The 15,343-nt window shown below is 36.0% G+C and overlaps 4 protein-coding genes and 1 non-coding gene across 5 annotated transcripts in view; 4 read left to right on the top strand and 1 right to left on the bottom strand.

The window, feature by feature from the left end:
• CBG15885 overlaps nt 1-2,554 on the bottom strand; it is a gene marked incomplete at both ends in the record, with an annotated part of 6,150 nt that extends 3,596 nt beyond the window's left edge. Inside the window, one exon of the mRNA XM_002638184.1 lies at nt 2,372-2,554. Within this exon, the coding sequence (XP_002638230.1) occupies nt 2,372-2,554 (183 nt within the window). The remainder of the gene's footprint in view (nt 1-2,371) is intronic.
• Nucleotides 2,555-4,673: 2,119 nt separating this feature from the next.
• Nucleotides 4,674-6,822, top strand: CBG15884 (the record flags this gene model as incomplete). The annotated part of the gene is made up of 5 exons (XM_045238359.1): nt 4,674-4,783; nt 5,152-5,355; nt 5,544-5,842; nt 6,185-6,282; nt 6,583-6,822. The coding sequence occupies 5 exons, from the start codon at nt 4,674-4,676 to the stop codon at nt 6,820-6,822; spliced, it is 951 nt and encodes a 316-aa protein (XP_045095835.1).
• A 226-nt stretch (nt 6,823-7,048) lies between these two features.
• On the top strand, nt 7,049-8,402 carry CBG15883 (the record flags this gene model as incomplete). Its single annotated transcript, XM_002638182.1, has 5 exons — nt 7,049-7,120; nt 7,171-7,278; nt 7,836-7,946; nt 8,000-8,062; nt 8,265-8,402. 5 exons carry the CDS (start codon nt 7,049-7,051, stop codon nt 8,400-8,402), a joined length of 492 nt encoding a protein of 163 aa, XP_002638228.1.
• Nucleotides 8,152-8,235, top strand: CBG28769. Its single transcript is given in 2 exon segments — nt 8,152-8,189; nt 8,199-8,235. It is a non-coding gene (tRNA).
• Nucleotides 8,403-9,164: 762 nt separating the features above from the next.
• Nucleotides 9,165-14,436, top strand: CBG15882 (the record flags this gene model as incomplete). Its single annotated transcript, XM_045238358.1, has 8 exons — nt 9,165-9,233; nt 9,810-10,604; nt 10,986; nt 12,413-13,022; nt 13,070-13,288; nt 13,784-13,878; nt 13,937-14,225; nt 14,298-14,436. 8 exons carry the CDS (start codon nt 9,165-9,167, stop codon nt 14,434-14,436), a joined length of 2,217 nt encoding a protein of 738 aa, XP_045095834.1.
• Between the last annotated feature and the right edge of the window lie 907 nt (nt 14,437-15,343).

Genomic DNA, 15,343 nt, shown 5'->3' with positions numbered 1-15,343 from the left:
CGGGCCGGTTTTTTCGGCCCGTTTGGTCTGTAACTTTGTTCACAAACATGATACAGTGTCCCAAATAGTATCATTTTGTAGTGCTTGTTGAGTTCTACGATATCTAATTTAGTTAGTCAAAAAATATTGATCCTAAAAGAAACTATGACAGGGCCCGCCACGGCCCGCTTTGGGCCCGTCCGCAAGTATGGGCGAAATGGGGCGATCCCCGCACCCGCCTCCTCGCGCCCCGGGCTCCTGTAACTTCCAGGGTAACCTAGTTGAGTACCCTGAAACGAAAAAAATAATTCGAAAATGAAGTTATTGTTTCATACAACAACCAATTTTTCAACAAAGCGAATCCTCGTCCCGCTTTCGGGGGCTCCTGAATGAAGCGGGGAGCCCCGTTGCCAACCCTACCCGTGACAGATACCAAAAAGTAGTCAACTGATAAAATGTTCAGCATAACGTCAGTGAAATTTTATTTGTTTATCACTTTTTGATATCTTTTACAGGAATTCAGATAAATTGGGTCAAAGTTGGAAGTTTTACCAATGCATGCATAGTTTTGACTCTGGATGGAAAATAGTCAGCGTTGTATGGATCCTTTCTGTGGAGGATCGGGTGGATTTCCCAGATGTAACCGCTAAAAAATTGGTAATTTTAGTATTTTTGGAGATTCAGAATTTCAGAACTTTGTAATTTCAGAATCTCGAAATCTTAGAATTTCAGAATTTCCAAATTTCTGAATTCCTGATTGAGTTTCTATGTTTTTCAACTTTCCAAACTTTCATAACCAATTTTCTTCATTTTCCAAATTTCTAATGTTTCGAATTTCCAATTTTAAAATCCATTGAATTTTCTGCTTTTTTTCCAAAAATCTAGCCACCAGATTCTGTATCTGGCTTCTCGGCAAGAAAATTGTTATCTGATCTACGGAAAATGTTCCGAAAATTTCAAAAAAAGAAGAATGAATTCAAAAAGCAGTCGATTGAATTGGAAAAAGTTCGAAATCGAACATCGAGAATTCGAGATTTTCAATAAGTTTCTTAGAATTCGGCCTCATTCGATCGGCTGTCTGCGATTTTCGACCGACCGAAATGGAAGCTATTTTTTTTTATATAGCCTTTCAGATTTTCAGATTGTTCTTATCACTTACGGATAAGGAACCAAACTTGCTGTAACCATATCAGTCTCCTCGCATTTTTTGAACCATTCATCCAATCCTTCAATTGAATATCCAGCCGTAAAGTAGCGGTGATGGAATTCGAATGTTCTAAAAAAAATAATTTTTGTGATTTTTGTGCCCAAAAAATTGGAAATTTTGAAATTTGGTTTTAGATGAAATTCGGATTTTTTTTTCTGAAAATTCAAATTTATTAAAAGCTTTTCGAGTAATTTTTTTTCGAAATTCTTAGGCCTTTATATTCTTTTATGACTCATTTTGGATTCTTTATTCTTAATTCCCAACCTTTGCAGTATTTTGGAATCCAATAATTTCTTATTATCAGTTAAGATATCCATTCCAGATTCCGTTTCAAATCTCCGAATCGCCAAAACTTTTTTATGTTTTCCATCGATTATTCGATTTGCGATTTCTTTGATTTTTATGGCGAAATTTTGACTTGGTATCATATCTCCATCCATTAGAATATGTAAACCTGATTTTGATCCTTTTCTTGCGATATTTCTCATCAAATTATGCGGAAAATTCTGGAATGGACCAACGATGGCGGTTCGAAGAGCGTTTTCTGCAAGAAATGGATTACTGTAGTTCGAACATTTGATGTACTGTAGCTTCGAATGAGAAAGTTAGGTATAGTGTAGCTTAGCTTTTTGGTATAGTGTACTTCTTTAGCTGTTTGGTATATCGTTGCTTACTGGTATACTGCAGCTTGGAATTGAAAAAATTGGTATACTGTAGCTTACGGGTATACTGTAGCTTATTGTTATATTGTAGGTCATTGGTATACTGTAGCCTGGTACGAAAAAAATAGGTGTACTGTAGCTTACTGGTATACTGTAGCTTACTGGTATACTGTAGTTTACTCGTATACTGTAGCTCATTGATATACTTTAGTTCAAATTTGGCATACTGTAGCTTGTTGACATACTTCAGCGGACTGGTATAGTATAGCTCATTGGTATACTGCAGCTCATTGCTAAACTGTAACTCACAAAAAGAAGACTCACGAGAAGCAAAAAAATTTTGACAGGTGTTTTCGGAATTTGAAATTGTAATAATTGGACAATTGGCGTCAGAAGAATCCGATGATTTATGAAGGAATGCGAAGTGCACAGTCATCTGAAAAAATTGGAATTTCAAAGTTTTCTGAAAAATAAAGAGTTTCTGAATTTTCGAATTTCTACCTTTTCAAATTTTCAGCCTCACCTTTCTTCTAAATCTCACATCACATCTGTAAATTTCAGTCAAATATTCCAGAACATTACGAGAATTCGAATCAATAAAAATTCCCAAAGAAATTGGTCCATCCCATAAATTTGTTAATTTTTCAATGGTTTCCATCATGTCAGGTGTGGCATGAGTCACCAAACTGACGGGTTCCAGATTGTCAGCTTCTCGGAATCTGAAAAATTGAATTCTTTGAAAATTCTGAATTTATTTTTTTTAAATCTGTATTTTAGCTTTCTAAAACTCCGAAAAAAAACTCTGAATTTTCGATTTTTGTATTTTAGGATTTCGAAATTCCTGAATGTTGGAATTTTCGAATTTTTGAATTCCCGAATTTCAAAAATTTCTGAATTTCTGAATTTCTGAATTTCGAAATTTCTGAATTTTAGTGCTTCTGAATTTAAGAGTTTCTGAATTTCCGAACTTCCGAATTTTCGAATTTCTGAACTTTTAAATTTCCGAACCTCTGAATTTCTGAATTTCTGAATTCCAGATTTCTCTAAAACTCACGATTCTGTGGCTTCCAAAAAATTATATCCCACACAATATTTCTCATTTTCCATTCTTGTTTGAATTGTCAAATTCCTCAAAATTCCCTCTTCTCCATAATTTTCTACACTATAAAAATTTGTGGGCGTCGTCGAATTTTGTATTTTATCAGAATCTTTTAATTGGTCCCGCAGCGTTTTTTCTCGGAGCTGAAATTGTATTTTTGGGAATTAAATTAACCTGAAAATCTGCAAATTCAAATAATTACCCATTGCAAATAAAATAGGAAACCAAAAATCAAAATTATCACATATAAAGCGGATCGGTTCGAATGGAGCATTTTTGCCTGAAAATTTGAAAATTTGAAAAAAAAGAGGGATTTGCCGAAAACTTACAACATTTTGATCGCCATCTCCGCCAAAAAAAAGTGGAGGAAAATTTTTGGGTTTTTATCTGAAAAACCGATCTTTTTCTGGATTTTTCACTTTTTTATCGGTTTTTTGGACCGGATTCTGACGTTTCATTAGACAAAAAAAATGGAGGGAAAGTATGAAGAAAAATATTTTTGGGAACAAAAAATCGACAAATTCTGGCTATGCGTCACTTCGAAACCGGTCATTTCGAAACTGTGTGACACTTCGAAACCGGTCGTTTCGAAACCGCGTCACTTTGAAACGGCGAAATTTCGGAACCGCGACACTTCGAAACCAGTTATTTCGAAACCGCGACAATTCGAAACCGCGACATTTCGAAACCGGTCATTTCGAAACTGTGTGACACTTCGAAACCGGTCGTTTCGAAACCGCGTCACTTTGAAACGGCGAAATTTCGGAACCGCGACACTTCGAAACCAGTTGTTTCTTAACCGCGACAATTCGAAACCGCAACATTTCAAAACCGGTCATTTCGAAACTGTGTGACACTTCGAAACCAGTCGTTTCGAAACCGCGTCACTTTGAAACGGCGAAATTTCGGAACCGCGACACTTTGAAACCAGTTATTTCGAAACCGCGACAATTCGAAACCGTGACATTTCGAAACCGGTCATTTCCAAACTGTGTGACACTTCGAAACCAGTCGTTTCGAAACCGCGTCACTTTGAAACGGCGAAATTTCGGAACCGCGACATTTCGAAACCGGTCATTTCGAAACTGTGTGACACTTCGAAACCAGTTATTTCGAAACCAGTTGTTTCGAAACCGCGACAATTTGAAACCGCGACACTTCGAAACCAGTCATTTCGAAACTGCAAAATTTGCACGCTGCAACTGTTTTCTTTAATTTTCAGCCTTCTTCCAATTTTCAATTTCATTTTTACGTGACCGGTTTCGAAGTGTCGCGGTTTCGAAACTACTGGTTTCGAAATGTCGCGGTTTTGAAGTGACACAAAGCCAGAATTGTAGAATTTTGAAATTCTCTCGGAATTTCACTGTTTTCATTATTTGAGATTCTCAAAATTGGGAATTCGGAGATTCAGAATTTCAGAAATTCAAATGTCAATCAAAAAATTTGATTTTTTGATTTTTCAGATTTTTCGGGTTTTTCAGTTCTTCCAATCCAAAATGTGACATTTTGAATTTTCATCGATTGTCTTTTTTTTCTCTAAATTGTCCTTTTTCTCTGTTCGGAGAGCATCGTCGGGTCTCCCGGAGCACCCGTTCGGAGCACTTCATTTCCCAGGAAACCTCCTAGCAACATCCTCCGATTCGGCCGAAATTTCCACTTTCATTTTCATAATTTTTCCCTTTCAAACCAAGCTTTATACAAACAACCAACTTTCAATTTTAAAAAAATGTTCAAAATAACCGATTGGCGTCGGTTATTGAGGAACATTTTTGGTCCACTTATACTATTGCTAATCGTTGTTTTAGCGTATGCAGCCGTCATTTTTGGATACGTCGCGTGAGTTAATTAGTTGATAATTAGGGGATAATTAGGGAAGTACCGTGAAACCTGGGTTAGAAACTCCTTGACTTTAAACTTTGAGCCAATTTTTTTTTTGGTTCCTGTGGAAGATATCAAAAATGTGTCAACTGATAAAATGATTATCATGATATCACAAACATTTTATCAGTTAACCTCTTTTTGATATCCTGCAAAGGAGCCAAGAAAAGTGGCTCAAACATGACACCGTGGAGGTTCTTCTATTACAGGTTTTACAGTATACAGGTTTTGTCCTTTTTTGAGATTCTGAGTTCTTCAAGATTCTGAAATTCTGCAATTCTGAAACCCCTAGAATCTTCCAGATTCGAGTACCAAGCCGAATGGAGAGCTGAGCAAGAAGTGTTTGAGAAGCTCGCTGCTAACGTGGATTACGAGAAGCAACGTCTTCAAACTTCATCGGATTCCGCACAAACATACAGTTCCAAGTACTCACTGGGTACAAGTGATGTCTATGGAATCATATCTGGATTTTTGAACAAAACATTGCTCACCGTTTCCAGCTACGAGTTTCAATGGACCGAGAGTTTAATGTGGGTTGGGGAACAGAACATCCACTTTGAGATTAATTATCTCGGTTCCTGCGAAAGATGTCAAAAAGATGTAAACTGATAAATTATTTATCATAATATCGTCAATATTTTATCAGTTGACAAATCTTTGATATCTCTCATGAGAATCGAGATAATTAAGCTGGAAATGTAGCATGTCCCCCTTTCAGATACCGCCGAATGTACGACCATGCGTTTCAACTGAACGATGACTCCAAACTGGAATTCAGCAAGCCTTCAACCAAAATCATAAACATCATCTTCCGATCAATTCTTCCCATTTTCACAACTTTCGCCGTCGGAGCAAGTGTGTCAGCTCTTCATTCAATAAGCTCAATTATACTGTCGATTTGTATTCGCCAGAAAAAGTATCCAGCGTGGACGGTTGGTAGGAATAAGATGTTGAGAATCAATGTAATGGCTTCGATGGCTGTTGCGACCGCGTATTTCGTTTTGTGCTTTTTTTTGAGTGAGTTTGAACTACCGTAAACCCTATAATAGAACGCCACCCTAAATAAGATTTAGCTTGAGTTAGTTGAGCTCAATTATTTCGATTCTTGTGTGGGATATCAAAAACGTGTTAATTACAAAAATAGTGATATTTTGATAAACATTATACCAATGGGCGGATTTTTGAAATCTTTTATGGGAGTCGAGATATATGAACTGAAAGTTTATCGGCTTAGTTACGCTGTCGGCGCCGAAATGGCCTATAACTTTCTTCAAAATCAACATTTTTAAATGTTCAAATTTGAATTTGAAAATATTCACAAAACAGGGAAACAACTTTTAATAAGATTGAGGTTTTCAGCCTCACTTGCATCGTCTCGCTGGCAAGACGTCTCCTTCGTCGATGGAGTCAAGATCACACTCAATCTGATTGCAACACTTCCACCAAATGTGAAACTGGTATTTGAGAATTTGTCTTTTCGAGACTTCCCGGAACTTCTCGAGACTTCTCGAGACTTCTCAAGACTTCTCAAGACTAACAGACGATTCTCAAGGTTTCTAGAAATGTCTCGAGACTTTTCGAGACTTCTTGAGAGTACTAGGCTTCTCAAAACTTCTAGAAACTTCTAGACGTTTTCGAGATTTTCCGAGACTTCTCGAGACTTCTCGAGACTTTTTGAGACTACCAATGCCTCTATAATTTCGAATTATTACTCTAGACGCTCCGAAATTTACATTCTTCCGTTTCTTCCGTTTCAGGACTCAATTATCGACGCTCACACCCTCTCCGCCATCGCCTTCCTCATTCATTCCGGAACCGCCTACTTCGTATTCGCCCTTATTAATCTTATCAAAACCTGGAGAATCTCTGAATTCGCCATCCCAAAGATCAGTGATATCCAGAAGGCTGATGAACTGGATAAGGCCACACAAATGGTCTACAGAGCGAGAAGAGCCGAACTTTTCCAGAAGAGACCAGAGGAGAAGAAAATGGATTAATTCCTCGGATATTTTTCTTTTGAAATGAAGAAATTTTGTTGACAAAATGTTTTTGTTATCAGAAAAACCAGATAAAAACAAAACTTTGGTCTCAGTAACCAATTACCAGTCTCAAGGTCGCAGAACGCCTTCTTCTATCATCATCTATTTTTTTAACAGAATTGTTTGTTTTCTTTTCCCCAAATCAAGTATAAAAGTTAACACAGACAGCATCAATCAACAGAAAATGTTTCAAAAATATTTTCCAATTTTCCTGTTCTCCCTGGCCGCGGGGGCATCTCTCGAAGATTGTAAAACGGTATTCTACCCTTTTCTTTCTGAAATTTCAGCCAATTTTTTTTATTCCAGATTACTCTTGGTCTTGAACCAATTTTAAAATCTATCGAAGTCGGGGATAGATTCTTCCGGTCCCCAGAAGAATACAAAGCATACGCGGATAAGTGTGAAGAGATCATTGTGATTATTTTTATATTTTCAAAAATTGCTGAATATGGGTCATATTTGTACTCATTCAAATATTCTTGACGTCCTGATTCCAAAAATATACCTGAAAACTTTCTAGCTATAAAACCAATCAAGTTACACGCCTTTAAATGTTGGAGACGCGCATAGAGAGGGCGCAGACAACGAGAGCGCCTCGCTTCTCTGCGCGCGCTTCGTACGTTACTGAATTTTATAGTAGAGTCGTTGGAGGGATGGTTCATGGAGGAAATACCTGGGATTTTGAAAAAAAGACAAAATTCAAGAAAAAAGTTTGAAATTTTTTCTTTGAAAATTGCAAAAACTTCCCCATTTTTTCAACATAGGCCATTTTTACCATCATTCAAACCATCTTGGCTTGAGGATTTCAAAAATATAACTGAAATTTTTCTAGCGTCAAAACTTACCGAGTTATGTCCCTTTAAAAGTAGGAGACGCGCATAGAGAGGGCGCAGACAACGCGAGTCTCTCGTTTCTCTGCGCGCTCCCTGCACTCTCTCTAACCAGCTCAATCTCAAATTTTCCATTTTCAGAATTGCGTAACAGCTGCGGATGCCTCAAAACTTCCAGACTTGTTGAAAAAAGTGAGCCCGTGCCTTTTCTATACGTTCTACAACAGGGATTTCTCCGAGTGTGCTCATAAGGTAATAATGTTTTTTCTTTTTTCCATTAATTTTTCATAATTCCTGATTTTCAGCTAATTGCCAAAAAAGATGACAACATTGATTGCCTCAACACTCTGTTCAATGACATCCATGAGGTTTGTTGTCTCTCGCCGCCGCCGCGCCTCTCTCTCTCCCCTCTCTTTCCCCTCCTTCTTATACGCCCTCTCGTCACCTGTCCTCCGTGCCGTCGATAGCTCAGTTGGTAGAGCGGAGGACTGTAGAGTCAGTGGGTATCCTTAGGTCGCTGGTTCGAATCCGGCTCGACGGATTTCTTTTTTGTATTTTGTATTTTTTCAGCCTGAAGTAGACGAATGTGAGCAATGGGATGGTCTACAGCCATGTGTCAAGGAGCAAATTGAAAAGATTTGTGATGCCAAGATTCTGGAGGAATATGTCAAGCAGGAGAAGAATTTGAGACCGGAATTTTGTGATTGATCATTTTAATTTTGATTTGAAAGCTATATAATGTATGTTGATAATTTTCCTAATATTCGATTTTTCCATTTTTGTGGATTCTCGAAATTTTAGATGATTTTCAAATGTTTTTTTTTTCTGACTTTCAGAAATTTTTCAGAGCTGATTCTTTCGTTTTCGAATAAAACATTTTCAGAATTTTAAAATTTCAAAACTTCAGAATTTCAGAATTTCAGCGTTTCATAATTTCAGTATTTCAGAATATCGGAATTTCAGAATTTCAGAATTTCAGAATTTCAAAATTTCAGGATTTCCCTGAAAATTCGAAAAAATTTAATTCCCAAATGTTGAACTCTGTCCAAAAAAAAGTTTAATTCATTCATAAATAATCTCCATTATTTTTCTCTTATCAGTTTGAAGTTTGTGCCAAAATCACTGATAAAGAAATTGTGATCATTGAGTTTTTGATTTATCTAATCATCCCACGCAATTAAACAAATTAGTTGGGTAATTAACAAAGTGTTTAAAAACATTATTAATTTTTTATAGGTCAACCCCAAAATGTTATCATGTTATCAATAAATTCAAAGTATTTCTAGTTTGAAAAAAAAATAATTTTCTTCAAAAAAAAAACGGAATGATAATGAGAATCGCGTCATTTTTTGTGAGAAGGATTATTTTTAAAAATTAGTATAAAAAGAAAATTAGGTCATTGATAAAGAATAAGAATTTCAGAAATACCAAAAAAATTTTGAAAATCAGCAATTTTCGAATTTCCGAGCTATGAAATTATTTTTATTGTTATTTCTCAGCAGTTTTAGTATTGGATCAGCAACAACGGATAACTGGACGGTAAGTCTGAGATTCTGAAATTCCTAAATTTTTAAAATCTGAAAATATGAAATTTTTAAAATCTGAAATTCTGAAATTTTGTAAAAACTGGAGTGGAAAACTGACCATTTCATAACCGGAAGTTTAGGATTTCAGCACAAACTTCGGAAATTCCAAATTTTGGAATTTCAGATCCAAATTTTGGAATTTCAGGTGGGGGGACATGAAAAAAATAATGTTCTCGAAATTTCGTTTAAATATGCCTCTCGAGGAGTTGAACGTGTGGGACGAGGATTGAGGGTGCGGCGCCGCTACCGACTGAGCTACACAGGCAAAGAGAAAGCGGACGCCCGATTGCATACATAAAGGCGAGGACGACAGCTGTACGCAGAGTGACATTAAGCGTTGTACACCGTGACGGTAGAATGCATACTCTATCTACAAAAAAACTACGAAAAATCTCCTGTCCCCCCACCTTTAATTAAGATTTTTTTTGAATTTCAGAATTCTTGCATTTATGCAAATGAATTCTTGCAATTTCAGAGTTCTTGCAGAATTCTTGCATTTTCGATTTTTCCAAATTCCCAAATTTTCCAGAATCTCCACCGCCACCCCAAAAACATCACCGGAGTTTCAACGAAATGCCAAAATGACACAGAAACTTGGCTGAAATCCCTTGAAATTCTCAAAATCGTCTCTCTAGAATGTCTAATCTCCAAAAAATGCTCCAAAACCGAGCTCAAACTTCTAGAAGAAAACTTCTACGCCCTGGAACAACTGGATGCATTTGGAAAGTTTCCAAGTACCGGTATATTCGAAATTCCATTACTTTTCGATGGCTCTTATCAAGAGTGCCAAAGAATTTCCGGTAAAAAATACGACACGAATTACTGCTACGTGGTCTTGGTGCCTGGAAAGGACTCCAAAAAATGCCACGTGGATAAAAACGGAGATTCAACGCCTACAACAATATTCTGGAGAAGTGCAGTATGTATGTCGAATAATTGTAACCAACAGGAAATTTCCAATATTTTCAATCAAATTTCGGATATTCCATTCACGGCTTGCGGTGCTCATTGCTCATCTTTCCCAGTTCAGAAAACTCCTTTTTTTTGGATTTTCTCAATTTTTCTAGCTGTTATCATTCTGATTGCTTTGGTTGCTACTTTTGTGGATTTCCTTCTGGATTCATTTGGAGAAACTAAAAAAGAGAGACATTTGGCACTTCGGATTTTTCTAACTTTTTCATTTTGGACAAACGCTGAAATTATTTTATCTGTTAAAGAACAAAAGCCGGGATTCATCAAATGTTTGGATTGCATTCGATTTTTGTCCATGTTATGGGTTGTGTCTGGCCACACAATGGGTGGAATTGGGTTTCCAGGTGAGTTGGCGGAATGTTCTAGAATATCGTAAAACCTGTATCAGAAGAGCCAGCCCTTCTATTGTTCCAATGTACCTCCGGAGGGCCCTTCAATTAGAGGGGCTCTTCTATTTTTCCGGCTATTTTCTCGGAATATTCCATCGAAAAATCGACAAATTTACGTTCAAAACTCATAAAAATTTATAAATTTTATCAAAATTGAGCAAGTTATTTATCAAAAAAAAATTAGTCTTTCAACGAATTTCTATTGAATTGTGGAGTTCCCGGATTATATTCATACTTGCAACGGGCCGGGCCGGGCCGGTCTTTTTTCAGAAATTTCAGTGCCTCGGGTCAGCAGAAAAAACTGGACAATTTTTATGAAAAGAAAACATTTTTCAAGATACGAGTGTCCGTCCATGAAAAAAAATGTCCATAAAAAATTGTTCTTTCACAAAAAAAAATTTGAACAAATTTCTGAAATTTCAAAAAAAAATGCCGAGGAGTCATCGCCGGGCCCTGACGTATGATTGTATTTTATCGAAAACGTACGGAAATTTTTTTTTTAATTACAATACACATTTGAAGGGGGTCCTTCTTCATAGAGGGCCCTTCTGTTACCGAGGCACTTCTATTACAGGGGGCCCTTCTATTTTTTCAAACGTCTCTCGGAGGGACCTTCTATTAAAGGTGGGGGGACATGAAAAAAATAATGTTCTCGAAATTCCGTTCAAAGATGCCCCTCGAGGAGTTGAACTTGTGAGGGCGATGATTGAGGGTGCGGCGCCGCTACCGACTGAGCCACGCGGGCAAAGAGAAAGCGCACGCCCGTTTGCATACATAAAGACGAGGACGACAGCTGTACGCAGAGTGACAATAAGCGTTGTACACCGTCACGGTAGAATGCATACCCTAGCTACAAAAATCCTACGAAAAATCTCCTGTCCCCCCACCTTTAAAAAGGCCCTTCTAATACAAGTTTTGCGTTACTCTGGAATTTGGAAAATTTTCCCTGAAAATTTCGAATTTTTTAAATTACCAAAATTTATTCTGTCTGAAAATTGTTCAATTCATTCATTTCTTATCAGTTTGAAGTTTCTGCCTAAATCACTGATACAGAAAAGGTGATTATTCCCCACAATTTAAACATTTAATTATGCAATGAGGCTAATTTCCAGAACTGGAAAATGTCGGGAAATTTCTTGGGGAGTTCCAAAATTTTAAAAGATTAATCAAGTTCAAAAAATCTGGAGAATCTCAAAATCTACAAAAAAAAAATCTACAAAAAAAAAAGATTCTTGAAAGTCTGTAACCCTGAAAGATTTTGGAAACAGATGAATATATTGGAGTTTCTAGAAATTCAGGAAACTTTGAAAATCCGAATTCTGGAATTTTTGAATTTTTATGAAAATCTGTGGTTCTAGGTAATTTTGACAATTTCTTAAGTTTTCTGAATTTTGCAAATTCCGGAAATTTTATGAGGTTTTGAAGATTTGACATCTTAAAATTTTAAGGTTCTGAAATTTTTTAATTCTGAAATATTGTAATTCGGAGATTCTGACAATAGTCCGATTGCTCATTTTCCCAGTTTCAGATGATCTCAGATGTTTCAGAAACCAGATTCGCAGAATTTTCAAAATTCAAAGATTTTGGAATTGAGAAAAGATGAAGTTTCCCAATTCCAGATCATCAATATATTGGAAATCTTTTTCAAATATATGAGAACCAAAGACCCCAAACCGTATCATTTTAATAGTGTCTTCATTTAAGGCTATGTGCTCTGAAGCCGGAAAACCGCGCATTTCTTATTTTTTCATCCGTACTTCCCTAATTCCAGATGTCCTCCTACCCGTCACTTCTTTTAACAAACATTTATGGAATCATCTAATCCTGAACGCCTTCTTCTCCGTCGACACCTTCTTCCTCCTTTCCGGTATCGTCGTGGCTTATTTATTTTTCAAAAACCCCCTCAAAAAAGCTCAAATCACTAGTCCAATCACCTGGATTCTATTTTATGTCCATAGATACCTCCGATTGACTCCGCCCCTTATGATCTTCATCGGATTTTATATTGCTTATAGCGAATATATACAAGGACCAACAGCAGCCGCTGGATTGAGTGAGTCAATTTCAAAATTCGAATTTTCAAAGGTTCTGAAAATTCCAGATTCCATAACCTACGCCGTCAACGGGTGCAAGAAAACCTGGTGGCGAAATCTCCTCTACATTAATAATTTTGGTGACAGTACCCAAGCATGCTACGGCATCACCTGGTACCTAGCAGTGGATACCCAATTATACTTAATTGCCCCAATTATCCTAATTGCTCTCTGGTTCTCTTTCCTCTTTGGTTTTCTTACTGTAGTTGCTGGGTGTGCAGGTAGTATAATTACTGTATATATTCTCTACGCTCAATATCATTTACCAGCTGATCAATTTGGAAAAGGGTATTTAATTACTTTAATTAGTTAGTTACCCTAATTAGTTTTCTCAGAAATCTCCTGGATTTCGGAAAAATGATTTACCAAAAACCTTGGATCAGATGTACCCCATATTTGGTTGGATTATTGGTTGGTTACGGATTAACGAATTTCGGAAAAAGGAGAATCCGACTTAATTGGTATTTGGCGATTATTGGATGGTTAATTGCTTTGGGAATTGCAATCGCTTGTCTTTTTAGTACGAATGATTATGATAAGGGAGCTGTTTGGACGTGAGTTCGGAAAAAATCGAAAATTCAGAAATTCAGAAATTCAAAAATTCTGAAATTCTGAAATTCTGAAATTCTGAAATTCTGAAATTCTGAAATTCTGAAATTCAGAAGTTCGAAAACCCATACTTGTCAAATTCCGGGCCGACTCGGCCTGGGTAGCTGATTTTTTGAAAAATTTTGAGAAAAATTTTTTGAATTCCACCTGAAAAACAACTTCCTGTTATAATCCGCTCTTATAAAAGTATCGAAACTTCAAAATTTATAGCAATTTTGATGAAAACACAAATTTTCAGAAAAACTTCGAAATTTTGAAATTTTGGAATCTGACCCGGCCCGGCCCGTGACAAGTATGCAAAAAACCCAATGATTAGAAAAATTTAAAAATTCAAATTTTCGAAAATCCAAAAATGCTGAAAATCTGCAGATTCACAAATTCATAAAATTAAAATTTTGAAATTCTGAATCTCGGAAATTCTGAAATTCAAAAACTTCCAGAGACTTCGAAAAAGCCACCTACTACAATTTTTCCCGTTTCCTATGGTCAATTGCTGTCTCCTGGGTCATCGTTGCTAATCATATGGGCTGGGGAGGTACAGTAATCCAAATCTACAGAAATCCACATAAACTACAGTAACCTTTTTCTTCCAGGACCAATCAATAATTTCATGTCCCATCCGATATGGCAACCATTGGGCAGGCTGTCCTACTGTGCCTACATTGTCCATTTCTTTTTAATTCCATTTTATGAAAATCTAGATGTTTCTCCAATGCATTATTACTCGACTTTTCAAATTGTGAGTTTTGCCGCCAAATTTGAAAATTTTAAATTTGAAAAAAAAATCAAATTTCAGTGGATCTACTACGCGGTCCCGATCACTATAATTGCCTATATTTTTGCATTTTTCTGGAGTTGTCTTTTTGAAATTTCGACTTTGAAGTGAGTTTTGAAATTTGAAAAAAAATATTTTGAAATATTTTTTTCCTAGTTTGAAAAATTTTGAAATTTCAGATTGGAAAAAATGTTGATAGAGGCGATTCTGGGTGCTGGACATCAGAGGGCTTCTGGAAAAATTGATGACGTGACAAAAGTGGAAAAATTGGAAAAAGAAAAAGAAGAGAAATCTGAAAATGTCGAAACCAAACTTTAATTTTTGTTTTCTGCTTGTACAAAAACTTTTATTTTTTTATTTTAATGAAGGATTTCGTTAGTGGGAAGAAATTGGAAAATCCAACATTTTTATAATGTTAGAAACATTTGAAACTGGCATTTTCAATAAAAAATATTAGAATATTGGAAGTTTTCTGGGGAATTCGGAAATTATATAAAAATTTAAAATTTAAAAAATATTTTTTTTCAGAAAATATTCAATTTTTTAGAAATTCGGAAATCAATCCAAAGTTGTAGATTGAGCATTTATGGATTTTTTGAATCTTAGAATAATTTAGAAACCATAAGCTTTCTGAATTTCAATTTCAAATTTTTCAGAAGATCTCAGGAACCTTGGAGGTTGAGAAATTTAGAAGAAATTTAAAAATTCAACAATTCAGAATTTCTGAAATTTTTCGAAATTTGGAGTTTTTAAATTTTCGATTTTTTTTGAACGATTTGGAATTTCAAAATTCAACAAAAAATATATTAGTTCTGCCCCTTTGACAATTTCGCTATTTATGTTTCAACGAAACATACATAAATACAGTAATCCAACATCTACACAGACACAAAACGATTTTCCTACAACCCTGCCAAATTTTAATACCCCCAGGATCAATAGAAAAACGGATTTCAACAGTTTAGGGGATCAAAAGTTTCATGTGACTGTTCGAAAAAAATTCCAAACAATAATGTCACAAAAATTGTTGGTTCAGACGGGACGACTACGGTAGCGGATAAGCCGTGATTCATAAAATTTGTATTAAAAGTACAAAAAACTCTAGACAGATTTATTTTTGGAAAAAAATCAAACTTTCAAAATGTTTCCAAAATTCAAAAGTTCAATTACCGTAAAACCTCTAATAGAACGACACCCGGATCGTCTACTTTGAGCCTATATATCT

The sequence above is a fragment of the Caenorhabditis briggsae genome (assembly GCF_000004555.2).
Source record: "Caenorhabditis briggsae complete genome, chrV, whole genome shotgun sequence".
Taxonomy (NCBI): domain Eukaryota; kingdom Metazoa; phylum Nematoda; class Chromadorea; order Rhabditida; family Rhabditidae; genus Caenorhabditis; species Caenorhabditis briggsae.
This window is presented reverse-complemented; position numbering and strand designations above follow the sequence as displayed.